The sequence below is a fragment of the Arvicola amphibius genome, chromosome 2, assembly GCF_903992535.2.
Source record: "Arvicola amphibius chromosome 2, mArvAmp1.2, whole genome shotgun sequence".
Taxonomy (NCBI): domain Eukaryota; kingdom Metazoa; phylum Chordata; class Mammalia; order Rodentia; family Cricetidae; genus Arvicola; species Arvicola amphibius.
The window spans coordinates 98,170,000-98,185,060 of record NC_052048.2 but is presented as its reverse complement, the minus strand read 5'-3'; the positions used below and the strand labels follow the sequence as shown (position 1 = coordinate 98,185,060).

The window sequence follows — 15,061 nt, the reverse complement described above, 5'->3', positions numbered from 1 at the left end:
TTTAATGTTCTAGTTTAATTTTGCAATTTTTATTTTAATTATGTGTCTGTGTTTGTGTCTGAGGATGGGTTTGTGCATGTGAGTTTCATGTCCAAAGAGGCCAGAAGAAGGAGCTGGAATCCCTGAAGTTGGAGTTACAGGCAGTTTTGAGCCTCCCAGTAGAAGTGCTAAGAACTGAATTTAGCAATCAATAACTGCTTTTAAACAGCTGAGTTGTCTCTCTAGCCCCAGGCTCTAACTTTACTAAGAGAAAACTACATTAAAAAAAAAAAAAAAAACAAAACAAGCCAGGAGCGGTGGCCCACACCTTTAACCCCAAGTAGAGGCAGGCAGACAGATCTCTGAGTTCAAGGCCAGCAGGGCAAGTTCAAGGATACCTGAGTTTACACAGAGAAACCCAGTCTTGGAAAACAAAAAACAAGACAAACAACAAACCCAGGTTACTGCAATACATTATTCATTTAAAGTTATTTCAAAATCATAAATTATCAAAAATCAAATCAAATGCAACCACTGCTTTATACCTTGTAAATCATGAATTATCTCTGATCCATGGGTCCGGTCCCTCCTTTCAGATTCTAGAGCTGATTGAAGATTGATAAATTCCTTTTCAAGCTTTAACTTGGCAGTCTCAAGTAGGCAGTTTTTATCTTGTAGATCTCTATTGTTAGATTCCAGCTGCTGAATCTGTTTGGAACATTCTGCCTGGGTTTTTCTTAACCGTGCTGCAGTATCCGACTCTGTTCGTAGCAAAGCATTAGCTTCATCCAGCTGTTATCCAATTCAAAAGCAAGCAGATTACCACAGATGTAACATAATAAATAACATAGAACATCAATTTATTTCTTGTTACCAAACTACTTAAATAAAAATTCCAAGTATCATCCCCTTAAGTGTTAGAGCTAAGGGCTTAGCAATACTGCAATCAGCAATAACAGGCGTGGATAAACTCAGCACTTTACACACAGACCAACCTACTTGTTTCTGGAGTTGATTGACTTTCTCAGTGGATATCTGAGAGCTCTGGTTCCTTTTCTTCAAATCTTCAAGTTGATCTTTTAAGCTGTTAACTATGAACAAAGCATTTTAGCAGCAAGCTTCAGTACAACAAATACACACAATATTTTTCTTAAACATTTATTATTTTGTATTACGAACCATCATTTTCTAAATTCCGTTTCTTGTCAGCTTCATGATCAGCTTTCCGTTGATATTCTGCATTTTTATGCTGAAGAAGGGCCTTTTCTCTTTCCAACTGTCTCAATGCTGACTCTACATTTTTCCTAAAGGTAATCTGAAATGATTAACATTATTATCAAAAGGAAACAGGCAGAGAAAACAGATCAAAACCCATAGTGATCTCAAAAACATAAAAAGATACCTAAAAGGCTATCACTGTTTTGTTAAAATTATAATGTTTCCATGTTTGCAAAATAGCATACTACAATGAAATAATCAGACCCTTGTACTGGTTGGTTATGTGTAAACTTGACACAAGCGAGGGTCATCAGAGAGAAAGGAGCCTTAATTGAGAAAATGCCTTCCTGAGATCCAGCTGTAAGGTATTTTCTCATTTAGTGATCATTGAGGGAGGACCAGTCCATGATGGATGGTACCATCCCTGGGCAGGTGGTCCTGGCTTCTATAAGAGTGTAGGCTGAGAGGGCCAGGGGAAGTAAGCCAGTAAGGAGTACCTCTGCATCAGCTCCTCCTACAGGGATTCTGCTCTGTTTGAGCTCCTGTCCTGACTTCCTTGGGGGATGCTCTGTAGCAATGCTAAAGTGTGAGCCAAATAAACCCTTTCCTCCCCAACTTGCTTTTGGTTGCGGTGTTTTTGTCACAGGAATAGAAACCGTAACTAAGACAACCGTTAATACTTAATTTATTATTCTATTAACAGTCATGCTCTCTGAAACTTTCTATCTCTAATGAACCATCACTATTTAATCCAACGGACCTAAAATGTTATTAATATCAAAACTTTAAAAAAATTACTTCCTGTTTTTAAAGCACACCAGCCATTTTAGTAATCATATAAAAGCAAGTTTTTAAAAATTTTAAAGTTAGTATGCAAAGTAATAGCTTCATTATGGCATTTACATACCTACAGATATTCAAACTTTTAAGAAAAAAAAACATGAACCATCTACATTAAATTAACTCAAACTGGCATAGCAAGTCACCCTGCAGTGATCTCCATCTTGTTCATTTATGACACAAGTAGGTTTTACTGATATGGACCGCAAGGCCTCTGAGAACTCTGTAGCTAAGAGGGTATCAAAGATTTTTAGTGCCAAAAATGTTAATAAAGTACAGGAAATTTTTACCTCTTCTTCTAGCTCCTTTGCTGTTTTCTCTAGGCGAGTATTAATAGATCTAAAGAATTTTAGAAAGAAGCAGTAAATAATTCTAGTTTATGGTACAAGTATAGTCTATTAATTGAGAAAGCATTTGTATAATTAATTTGCGCTTTTCACTTTCAGTGCTGTATTTAAACTTCAATTTTAAAATGCACTGCCTGGCACATACTTGCACTTCTGTTCCAGCTCCTCCTTGGCTTGCAACTCACTGCTAAGGTGTTCTTCTAGTGCATACAATTTTTTCTGAATCTGTCAAAAATATAAAATATAATAAATTATAAGTTTTGATCACAAAGATGAGCAGCTTAAAGAAAACAGCGATCCCCACTAGCCTTTCCACTTACTGACCTCTCTGTAAGAGCACAGGATTGGTATTGCTAGTGTGACTGGCTTAGAGGGAAAGCACCCTCACCTCTCCCACTCTCTCCCTCACAGTACACACAGGTATGAACATATTTACAGGAATAAATTCTTTTGTGATTTACTACACAGTGATAGGAACACTACTATGAAGGATTAAGGATTTAATGCATTTTGAGTAAATGATAGCTAATCCTATATCAAATCTTCTTAGTTTACATTAGCTATTTTAAGACAAGTTAAAATGATAAAAACTATTAAATAACACATTTGAAATATCCTTTTAAAAATATTTACTATTATCTTTTTACATGTATATGTGAATGTTTATGTGTGTGCCTGCATGAATTTAAGTGCACCACATCTGTACAGGAGCTCTTGGAGGCCAGAAGATGGCATTGGATCCCTTCCAACTGAAGCCGCCATGTGGGTGCTGGGAACTTAACACACATCCTCTACATGAGCAATAAACACTCTTAACTACGGAGCCATCTTCCAGCTCCAAAGAGCCTTTTCTTTGTTTTTTGAGACAGGATCTCACATTTCAGGCAGGCTCTGAGTAGCTTGGAATGCTGTGTAGTCAAGCTGGAGTTCAGCTCACAGATCCACCTTCCTTACTTTTGAGTGACAGAATTAAAGGTATGTCCACCTACGCCTTCCTTCCTTTTTTTCCCCTTCCTGTTGTAAGGATTTAACTTTTTGAGATCCTATGGTACCTTGGATACAATATATACCAGGCACTTTACAAGTGTTGTTCCATTAACAGGAACAAAATACATAAGACAATGTCTCCTACATGTGGTGGCACATGCCTTTAAACCACTCAGGAGGAAGATGAAGGAGCACTTCTTGGAGCTCAAGATCAGCCTACTCTGCATACTGAGTTCCAGGCCTCAACACAGTAGTGTTATATCCATCCACCTTATTAACTGAAATTCAGAAAGGTGAATATTCAGGTCAAGGCAAAAATGATATACCAAAGCCAAGGTTCTAATGAGTATGTTCTCTGGGTTTTTTTTAAACATTTTTTTCATCTTAAAAACAACAAACAAACAAGCAACTCCTCTATTGTCCAAAACAAGTATAGGCTAAGAGCTGAGGAGATGGCTCAGTCATGGGAAAGGAAAGTCAAGGCACGTTTGTCTCTAGCACTGGAGAGGCTAAGGCAGGCAAAGGCCAATCTGGTCTAGAGGGTGAGCTCCAGGTCAGCCAAGGCACCAACCAACCAAATAAAACAAAACAACAAAATCAAGTCATGGATGCTTGAGTCTCTTACTCCAGTACTGGGTGTGTATGTGGGGGGGGGGGGGGCCGGAGGGAAGTGTGGCAGGGACAGGCAGCTCTTTCGGGTTGCTGGCCAGTCAGTCTGGCTTAATCTCCAGGTACATCGAGACCCTTTTTCAAAAATGGATGGATGGATGGATGGATGGATGGATGGATGGATGAAAGAAAGTATTGAGGAAGATACTGACTACTAGCCTCCACACAAGCGTATACATATAAACACATCCAATCATGTTCACATACGCTAAACAGGTAAGTAAAGTCAACTATCTTTATCCTTTTTAGTACATATACACCAAACAAACCATTTTGAAACAACTATTTTTTTTAAAAAGAAATACAGGTTAATGAGTGAGTCAAGATAAGCACTTTTAGCTGCTATAATACTCTAAACATACTATTACATGCCCTTGATAAATAAGAACAAAAAAATTACACAACTCATTTTAAACAACAGATTTGTAAGAAAAATAATAAAAGGGTACTTGGTAGAGAAAAGGACGGCAAGTCTCTTGGGTAGACGCAGTACTCCAAATGGGAAGCAGACTAGGACTAGATTAAAACATGAGCTTTTCTCCTTTTCAGTGTATTTGACAACGTACCTCCTGACTTTCCTATTCAGAAAAAAAAGAAAAAACATTTCAATGCTTGTTATATTTTATAAAATATTCATTAATGTACGTCATTCCAAAAATATCCAACAAGCTCTTCTAATTTTTTGTTAAGTTTTAAGAAAAATTAGCACTGTAACTTAGACTTGTATGTGTATCAGTCACAAGATATTTTAACATTCTGATTAACTGTTCTTTATATAAATACACTAGCAAACAGGAACTCAACATCTGTACCACTCTCCTACTTCTATGCCCCACTGCTTGATACAAACACTCTTTCACAGCACTAAGATTATGACGTCTTCTACCTGCCATTACATCTGTTTATAAATTTATCACTCTTGCTACTAAATGAAGCTAGAAGCACATATTCACATAAAAGAATTACTTCAAAGTTGTGCTGAACACAGCACCTTACACTCAAAAGAATGGTATCTCATTATTCATAAAGTGAACTTTAAAAAAAATTAGTGGCATGATGGGACTAGTGATACGATGAGACAGACCAGCGGTTAAGAGTACTATTGGCTGTCCTTCAGAGGATCTGGATTCAGTTCCCAGAATCCACTTGTAAGACTGTAACTATTTTCAGGTGCTCCAACCCCTTTCTTCTGGCCTCCACTAACAGTGTATGCTCATAGTGAACAGACATAAATGCAGGCAAAACACTCATACACAAAAAATAAAATTTGTATTTGAAGACAATCAGTGGTTATGAGTAGTTGAACACATACCTAAAGTAAATAACATAGTAAAAATGTATACATACTTCACTCTTCCTTGTTTGTATTGCATCGTTTTCTCTACAGGGTGGAGAGTCACTTAATAACCTGGAAAGACAGAAGGAAAGAGTTTTTTTTGCATTCCACCTTAATTCATTTTGTCTTATATAAATGAACATTCTAGGTGTTGCACTTGTTCTGCTGCCGGGCAGCCACACCTCTGTCTTTGCATAGAAGATGCCCAGTCTGAGCTCTGTTAGGACTAGAGTCACAACATGGACCTCTTCATCCCACTTGCATTTCTACAATGATTATATTCTTTCGGTTTTTTTATTTACTTATTTTTTTTGGTTTGGTTTTTGTTTTTTTGAGTCAGGATTTCTCTGTGTAGCTTTTAATGCCTGTTCTGGAACTAGCTCTCGTAGACCTGGCTGGCTTTGAACTCACAGAGATCCACCTGCCTCTGCCTCCCAAGTGCTAAAATTAAAGATGTGCACCACCACCGCCCAGCTAATATTGTTTCTTTTAAAAAGAAATATCTCTTCTTTTATGCAAAGATAATATAAGAGCTCAATGTCGTAATTTATACATTATCTTCTAAAAAACTATTTATTATACTCATTTATTGTGTGTGTTCATGCCCACTAATGCCAGGCAATACATGAGAGGTCAGGGAACAATTTGTGGGAGTTGGTTCTCTTTCCACCATGTGAGTCACAGGCTTGGCAGCAAGTACCTTACTTACTGAACCATCTTTCAGTTGTATTCTTCCCACCATCTATAAACATGAATAATTTTTTTTTTAATCCCTGATACTCTTTTTGAAAAAACATATAATCTTTTTTAAAAGATTTTTTTATTTGTAATTATACAGTATTCTGCATGCATGCTAGAAGAGGGCACTGGATCTCATTATAGATGGTTGTGACCACCATGTTACTGGGAATTGAACTAAGGACCTCTGAAAGAGCAGCCAGTACTCTTAACCTCTGAGCCATCTCTCTAGCCCAAAAAACATATATTCTTTAATTTTGTGTGTATAAGTATTTTGTTTAAATGTTTGTCTGTGCACCACACGTGTGCCTGGTGCTCACAGAGGTCAGAGAAGGGCAGTGGATCCACAGAATTGGAATTAGAGATGGTGGTGAACTGCCATGTGGGTATGAAGAATCCAACCTGGATCCTCTGAAAGAGTACTCAGTGCTCTAATGACTGAACCATCCCTCCAGTGCATTAGCCTTATTTTGTTCAGAACTTTAAAAAGTTTTAAAACATTATGACTAGGGAGGTTACCAACCCATCTTTATTTGGCTGAGCTTTTCCTGGTTTTGTTATTTCATCCCAGGTAAAACCTCAAACCTGAGCAAAATGTGACAGCTGTAACTTTCATCATTACATGTGGGTGTACCAAGACATTTCTCAAACACTTTTAACATTTGATTCCAATATTTAACAGTTTTCAGGGACTCCTGCTTGCTTACCAGTCTCAGCAGAACATCCACTGGGATAATCTTTTTAAAGGTAAATTATCACATTCTACCTTTTTTTTTTAAAAAAAAAAAAATTTCTGTGATTCTCTTATATCCTTCATGAAATAATAAACTCCAGCAAAATCAAGTATTTGTTCTTACTGCATATCTTCAAAAGAATATAGGACAGCCTTACAATCTTTATAGATAAATAAAACATTCAAACATCAAATGATGAAATAAAGTTAAAAATAATTTAGACAGTACATTAGGCAAAAACCTTACACCTAGGCTATAATGATAATAATAATAATAAATTTTAATAAATAAATCACATACAAATTTTCTCTAAAGTACGTAAATCCTATAAAAGGTAGCTGATTTCCCACAAAAGCTTTAGGGATTGGAAAAGTCTCTACATCTCCTTTGTCGTCCTCGATGTCATCAAAGTTGCTGCTGTCTATGTCACTGCTGAGCTCAGGCACCACTGGAGCTGCCGCTGGGAGGAAAGGAAATATTATTCTACTCACAGCCAAAATAAAAGATCTACTAATTTTTTATGATATATCATATTTTGAATAAAAATCTACAACCTATCTTCCATCTGCCATTTCATAGAAGTAACACATAGTAAGTAATTTATTACTCTATTCGATCAGCTTTAAATACAGGCTAATATATCAAACAAGGAAGGTCTATTATTCTAGGAGCTAAAATTTACAAGTAGCAATAACATACATATATTATTTCTATATATACACATACATGTATATTTCTATACTTTTCATGCAGAAATAGTTCTCAATCATGAATCAACATTATATATACAAAATAAAAATAAATTACCACGTTTTATCAGAGTATGGTCTTAACAAGTAACTATAGTAACTATTAATTCATCAACTTAAGTACTCAAGTTAAAGGACTACATTCCATGACTGAGATCCACAAAACTGCCAAATAAAGAAATGTTATGTCTATTAGCAACAATAGGGGAAAATGCACACTAGTTTACTAGAAGAATGATGAACTATTTACCTACAAATTTTGCCACAGGAAAAGATGATTTCTCAATTTAAGACACACTCTATCAAACATGTGCTATTTCAGAAGAGGAAATCAATTTGTAAGACTCAAACTGTAATAAAATAGAACACATAGATTGACTGACTTACTCTCTCTTATGTTTTCCCAATTCCACTGATCATTCTTAAAGAAAGGATGCTGTTTTATTTCTTCTACCCCATTTCTTCCAAGTCGTACCTCCCTAAACAATAGAGTTAAAGATAATATTATGAAAAATATTAATTTTTCAATTTTCACCAAAGGATCATAAATTTAAACATTTTTACTAAAAGTTTCAGCTTAAATGTTTCTTAAAACTAAGCTATGTGTCTGATCTTTGAACAAATCAAAGAGGAATAATGATATGTAGTGAACAGTAAACTATATGGGACATAAACCACTTCCACTGGCATTCTGCTGTCAATCAAAAGTATAAAAAAACACTAAAAAAATTCCCTTTGTACAAGCATGGCCCACTGATCTCAGCTCATGACAACTTTGGGCAAAACAGCACTTCAGGCTGCTGTCACAGAAGCAGCCATCTTTCTCCTCTTAAAAAGAACTATCCATATTTACTACTCCCTCTCCATTAATATTAACATCTCATTCTGAATAAAATGAAAACAATTATTTAGAATTTCTTTAACTCCCCTGCAGCATTCCTGAAAACAGGATGGAAATAGAAATTATCAAATGTAAGTGTGTTTCCGGTGAATCTCCATTGTGTACCCATGTTATAATGAAATCCATAGCAACCCCAGCAAACGTTATTCAGGCTCTATTTCAGGTTCTATTTCATTTTATCAACACTGGTTGTTCATCAATCATATAACTAACAAAACTTACAAGTCTTTTCAACAAATCATTAGAGAAACCAAGGAAAAATCAAATAGCTTCTTCACTCTTTCTAAGGCAGCTATCACACCTTTGTTCATCTATTTAGTTTTTTAAATCATAGAGTTTCCAGTGCAGACTTGTTCACATACAAATGCAAACTGAAGAGTTGGGAAGAAGCTCTTCCATACTACACAAATAGTTCTTTCACAGGTGGGCTGAGACGGGCCTCATTCTGTAGCCTTAACAGTCCTAGAATTCGTTATGTAGACCAGGCTGGCTCGAACTCAGAGATCTGCCTGCTTCTGCCTCTGAGTGCTAGGATTAAACAACAGCTACCTTTAAACAAATAGCTCTTAAGATTATAAATTATTGAGCATTTATCTATAGAAAATGCTGTCCTCTCAAAGTTATACAATCAAGAGTAATATGGAGGACTAGAGAGACATCTCAGAGGTTAAGAGCATTGCCTGCTCTTCCAAAGGTCCTGAGTTCAATTCCCAGCAACCATATGGTGGCTCACAACCATCTGTAATGGGGTCTGGTGCTCTCTTCTGGCCTGCAAGCATACACACAGACAGAATATGATATACATAATAAATAAATATTAAAAAAGAGTAATATGGAATACTATGTAAGAGGATAAAATGTGAATGACATAAATTTTATTTTTCCAAAGCCCCCCCAAAAGATTTCATTTACTAAATCATTTATACATCTTTATAGACACGAGGAATAAGATATAAATTAGATGACAATTAGGTCATATTCATAAAATGATGAAAGTAACCCAAATGCAGGCTTAAGGTGGGAGTGGGAGGACTAACCATAATTAAACTACAGAGGTTGACTCGCATGTGTGTATGTAAGGCAAGCATACTTTTCATTTCTGCAAATTGTAAAAGTAAAAGAATTTCTCCATAAAGAAACTGTGTACATTACCTGTCTGTTAAGAAGGCACAGATGAGATTCTTTGCATGCTTAGAAATTTCTGTATCTTCAGGGAAACATAGTGAATTTTTATGATCCATAATTTTGCTATAGGTTCCTACAAGTGAATCTGCATAAAATGGAGTGTCTCCTAAATTTTAAAGAAAGACAGCAATGAGTGGAATAAAGAATTCAAGTTAAATACTTTTCATATAATATTTAAGTATCTTAAGTTTAAATTCATCTTCTTTCATGAAAGGACAAATGGCTTTATATGCCACGAATCACAGTGGAAATGAACAGATATATATACAAACACATTTAAAATGTAACCACACCATGACCTTTTAGCCTTGAAAAAATAAATTTGCCTCTGAGCTTCCTCTAATTGAAATACTGTATCTTGGGATCAAATGTAGTGGCACACACCTATAATCCCAGCAATTGGGAGGCAGAAGCAGGCAGATCTCTGTGAGTTCAGGCTAGCCTGGTCTACATAGTGAGTTCCAGGACAGCCAGGGCTACATAGTGAGACCCTGTCTCAAAAAATAAACAAAACCAAAACAAACAAAAAAGAAAGAACATATTAAGATCCTAACTGAAAATAATTTTATAATTCATCTCAACTATGATGACTTAAATCACACAGTGGTTACAGACACCTTTCATCCCAGCACTCCAAAGGAAGAGGCAGGTGGATCTTTTATGAATTCCAGGCCAACATGATCTACCTAAGAGGGTGTCTCAAAAGGAGAAAGAAGAAGGAAGAGGAGGAGGAAGATGAAGAATATGTATCTGTTTATGTGCTGAGTTCCAGGGAAGCCAAAACTACACAGAGAGATTGTTTCTCTAACAAACAAATGAAAACCTGGAAAGATATACAAATAGTAAACAAAATAGTTTGCAATTCAATGCCATAACAAGATTACATAAATTAAAGAATGATCTTAGTTCTCTATACCTATTGAAACAAATACTAAAATTTGCTTAAATATTTACTCAACCATTTAAAATACTTTACAATAAAAAGATTATTAAGACATTCGTAGGGGCTAGAGAGATGGCTTAAGTGGTTAGAGCATGCATAGCTTTTGCAAAGGGTCAAAATCAGTTCCCAGCACCCGTGTCAGGTGCTCAACACGAACTGCGTAACTCCAGCTCTGGGGATACACACACACACACACACACACACACACACACACACACACACACACACACACCCCAGAGTAATTTAAAACAACAACCTTGTAAACTATTGGCGCTGGAGCAATAGTTGGACAACTAAGAGCTTTTGCTGCTAATTCTTCTGGAGTTTGGTTCTCAGCATTCATGCATCAGTTGCCCACAGCTCCAGGGATACATCAGAAGGCTAAAGGAGGCCTAAAAAGCTGAAAATTTGTTCTTGCTCTAATACTGCCTTAATTTTAAAAAGATCTAGTAATGAGAAGCGGCACACCTTCAATCCCAGCATACAACAGGCTGAGGCAGTGGATTTTGACTTTGGGGTCAGCATCAGCTATATGAAAATACTTACGAAAATAAAAGGATCTACTGGAGAAAACTTCCTAATAACATATAACATACTTTACACAGTGAACTTCTTTTCATTCTGCCAATCTTATATCAGATTCTACTTTCTTGACGTACTTACTGGCATATGCATGTGTAGGCATGTGCATGTGTAGGCATGTGCATGTGTAAGCATGTGCATACATGCATAGGTCACATTCACAGGTGGAGGTCAAAACATAATTTGCAGGTATTGGTTCTCTTCTACCTGCACCTGAATCCTAGAGATCAAACTCAGATGGTCAAGCTCAGGAGCCAGTGCTTTTACCCTTTAAGCCATTTCACCAGCTCTACATCACTGGTAATTCAGTTTTCAGAAATTCTGACCCCTCCCTTGAACAACATAATTCCTTTATATTCTCCAATTCTTGACTCAATTATAAGGTGTTAATATTGACTTACCCACTAGCATCTCAAAAAGGAAAACACCCACAGACCACCAATCACACTCTCGACCATAGTAGCCATCACCACCTTGTGATTTCAGAACCTCAGGTGATATGTAATCAGGAGTTCCAACTGCTGTATCGCAATGCACCATGCCTGTCTGGGTAAACAGTAGAATTAAAACACAAAGCCAAACAACCAGTTGAAGGTGAATACATACAGACAACTGATTTATTATCAGGCAGACAGTGATACTCATCACTCCCAATAGAATATCATGACCTGGCATCAGGACTCAGGTGATACCACCAAATGCACAGAAATGCTTGGATGAGGGAAATCAGAGTTAAGTTTTCATCCATGATAAAAGGAAAAGACAGTGGACTACCAAGACTATGAAAACCGACAATTTTTGTTGTTTATTTATTAAAGTAAGGGAGGTACAAAATGTGATCTTTTTTTTTTTTTTTGCCTGTTAATCCGTTATGATTTATTAGCTGTACAGCAGTAGATCCTCCTCCCCAGCTTTCAACCCCATTACATATTTTAATTCAGGTCCTCATGTTGGCGTCCTAAAATAATGAAAAATATCACACAGTACAGCTAAGTACAAAAATGCATCAACCTAGAGTCTGATAGCTAACTGATGGCTCTCTTAAAGCAATACACAGAAGAAAAAAGGGTTTGAAATCAGTCAGACTGAGGCTCTTTAAAAAAACACATGTCAACATGTGACATTTTCTTTGCTCTGTTTGTAGCTGAATGTTTTATTTTTTAAATCTCTGTTAAAGCCAGAATAGTTGATTATGAATGGGCCACAGCAGCCTTGGCAAGCTGAGCCAGAAAATTTCACTTGGTCAGTAATTTAAACTTTGGATCTAAAAAAAAAAAATTAATAATGTGAAGCAAACAAAATGTGATCTTAATGACACAACATGGGGAAAACAAAAGAATCATTAAGAAAAAAGCAGCTTTGCTGTTTTGGAAAAAAGCAAAAGCCCTTGACGATGGCAAAGTGTCTCTCAGGTTGGACATGGTGTTAAGAAGTGATTCACAATTTGTCAAGAATAGACTGAAGAAATGTATTAAATATAAAGGCTTGGTGCTTCTTAGCTTTATGTATTTTTAATTATGTAGCTGTATTAACATACTTGGCAAAGTATCCAACACCTTCACCTGTGCTTGGTTTTGTTGGTAATACGAACCTTTCTGTATGTGTATAATGTATACATGCTCATGTTTGTGTGCTTGTGTGTGGGAAAGCCAGAGGCCAAGTCTGGGTACATTTCTCTACTACCCTTATGATTTGATACAGTCTCCCCCTGAACCTTGAGCTCAGTATCTGGCTAAACTAGCAGCCAGCACAGCCCAGGGATCCTTTGATCTCAGGTCTTCAGCACTAGTGTTGAAAGTATATGTTTGGCCTTCTGTGGGAATTGGGGATCTGAACTCAGATCCTTATGCTTGACAGGTGAGTATTTTACCCACGAGCCATATCCCTAGATCCTCAGGTTATCTTTTTGAGAAAAATAAGAATCATAAGGGAGAGCTAAGCTTGAGTCTCAATGATTCCTTACAAAATAAATACTTCTGTAAGACTATGATGAATGGCATTCTCCCTTTAAAAATCACTGCTTATCCACAAATTTTGGCTGGCATACTGTTTTCTTTAAAAATAAACATTTGAAAAGGGTACTTAATATTTTTAAACTGTCTGATGGAGAAGAATTCAATTAAGTGGATATAGAATCAACATTTATGACAAATCTCTGGCCTTGTTTAAAGAACTACTAAAAGGTAAAATGAGAAACCAAAACACTGACTTGTTGACCTTCAGGGAGAATGGAAAACGGGTGGTGATGACAGGACACAAGCTACCCTGCCTTTACCACACACTTTACATAGTCAGAACTCTCACAACCAGAGGAAGCTTCACATACAAAACAGTGAATGAAGTGCTGACGCTGCCCCCATAACCACAGTGAAAGGCAGGAGAAAAAACAAATTAATCCAAGGAGCTTTGGAAAACTAGCTATCTAGTTTTCTAGGACATCTTCAAGTCAAATATTAATGTTAGCAAATCTATTCATTTCAGTAGTGGGATCTAGCAATTATGAAATATGAAGCAATTTTAACCATATACTAGGGTTAAACACAGCAGAAAAAAAAAGACAACATCTTGAATCTTGCAGGAAAATGGATGGAGGTAGAAAACATTATTTTGAGTGAGGTAACCCAGACACAGAAAGACAATTATCACATGTACTCACTCATAGGTGATTTTTAAACATAAAGCAAAGAAAGCCAACCTATAAACGACAATCCCAGAGAACTTAGACAACAATGAGACCACTAAGAGAGACTTACATAGATCTAATCTACATGGGAAGTAGAAAGACAAGATCTCCTGAGTAAATTGGGAGCATGGGGCCCTTGGGGGAGGGCTGAAAGGGGAAGGGGAGAGTCAGGGAGGGGAACAGAGAAAAATGTAGACCTCAATAAAAATCAATTAAAAAATTAATCAATCAGAAGTCTTAGGGTTAGTCTTGTAAACAATTAAAAATGCTTCCAATGAAGGTAGAAAAAATTTAAAGAAAACTTAAATTTACAAGTATTAAAAGGCCCTAGACTGACTTCATAGGTACCAGGCCTCCCAGTCCATTTGGAGAATTGGAACTGAGCACTGTTCCTACAAAGGTACACCTACCCTTCCTGAGGCTCTGGGTCAGCACAGCACAGGAGTTACCCATCCTTGTGTTCCAACTAAACAGTTCAGTGTTCAGACTCAAACTTCTATCTGCCCTTAACTGCACAAATCTGCCTAGCTGGATTCCCTTATTCATTATTCCCATGGGTACTAATTATGTTATTACAGCTACACAGTTTTTTTTTTCCTCTGTCACCCTTATTATTAACTGAGTGATTGATAAGTGGGGCGGGAGGCAAACACACAAGCAGACAATTTACAGGAGTTGGTTTTCTCCTTTTACAATGTGAATCCCAAGAAATCATCTCAAGTTGTTAGGCTTGGTGGCAAGTGCCTTTACTAACTGAGCCATCCCACTGGCCCAAACCATGTAGTTTCTTAACAACACACTGGTATTGCTCCTAAAATGCAGCAAGTAATACCATTTTCATTTCTTAAAATGTACAATTTTGAGGAAAATAGAACTTTTCACAAACAAACAAGAAGAAACATCAGATATTAAAAACGGAAGTTAGCTCTTCTAGAGGGTTCAATTTCCATCATCCACATGGTAGCTTACAACCATCTTTCAATTCCAGAGAATCCAATGCCCTCTTCTGACCTCTTCATGCACCACGCTTTCTCTAACAAAATGTAAGGATCACTGAAAAATGATTTTACCATCTATGTCTATCTATACTGTCGACAGACTATAAAAACATGAAGGGGTACATAGTCTTTATCAATTTATCTTCTTTCTTAATCTCTGAAACATAAAAGT

At 36.6% G+C, this 15,061-nt stretch overlaps 1 protein-coding gene across 2 annotated transcripts in view; it reads right to left on the bottom strand.

The window, feature by feature from the left end:
- Positions 1 to 15,061, bottom strand: part of Rock2 (Rho associated coiled-coil containing protein kinase 2) — a 100,587-nt gene that overhangs the window by 28,564 nt on the left and 56,962 nt on the right. For both annotated transcript variants that reach the window (XM_038319798.1, XM_038319799.1), the window contains 11 exons: positions 11,610 to 11,754; positions 9,651 to 9,789; positions 7,985 to 8,076; positions 7,149 to 7,308; positions 5,388 to 5,448; positions 4,607 to 4,618; positions 2,530 to 2,609; positions 2,328 to 2,376; positions 1,159 to 1,294; positions 979 to 1,070; positions 525 to 771 (listed from right to left, as the gene is read on the bottom strand). In XM_038319798.1, coding sequence (XP_038175726.1) covers positions 525 to 771; positions 979 to 1,070; positions 1,159 to 1,294; positions 2,328 to 2,376; positions 2,530 to 2,609; positions 4,607 to 4,618; positions 5,388 to 5,448; positions 7,149 to 7,308; positions 7,985 to 8,076; positions 9,651 to 9,789; positions 11,610 to 11,754 — 1,213 coding nt within the window. The remainder of the gene's footprint in view (positions 1 to 524; positions 772 to 978; positions 1,071 to 1,158; positions 1,295 to 2,327; positions 2,377 to 2,529; positions 2,610 to 4,606; positions 4,619 to 5,387; positions 5,449 to 7,148; positions 7,309 to 7,984; positions 8,077 to 9,650; positions 9,790 to 11,609; positions 11,755 to 15,061) is intronic.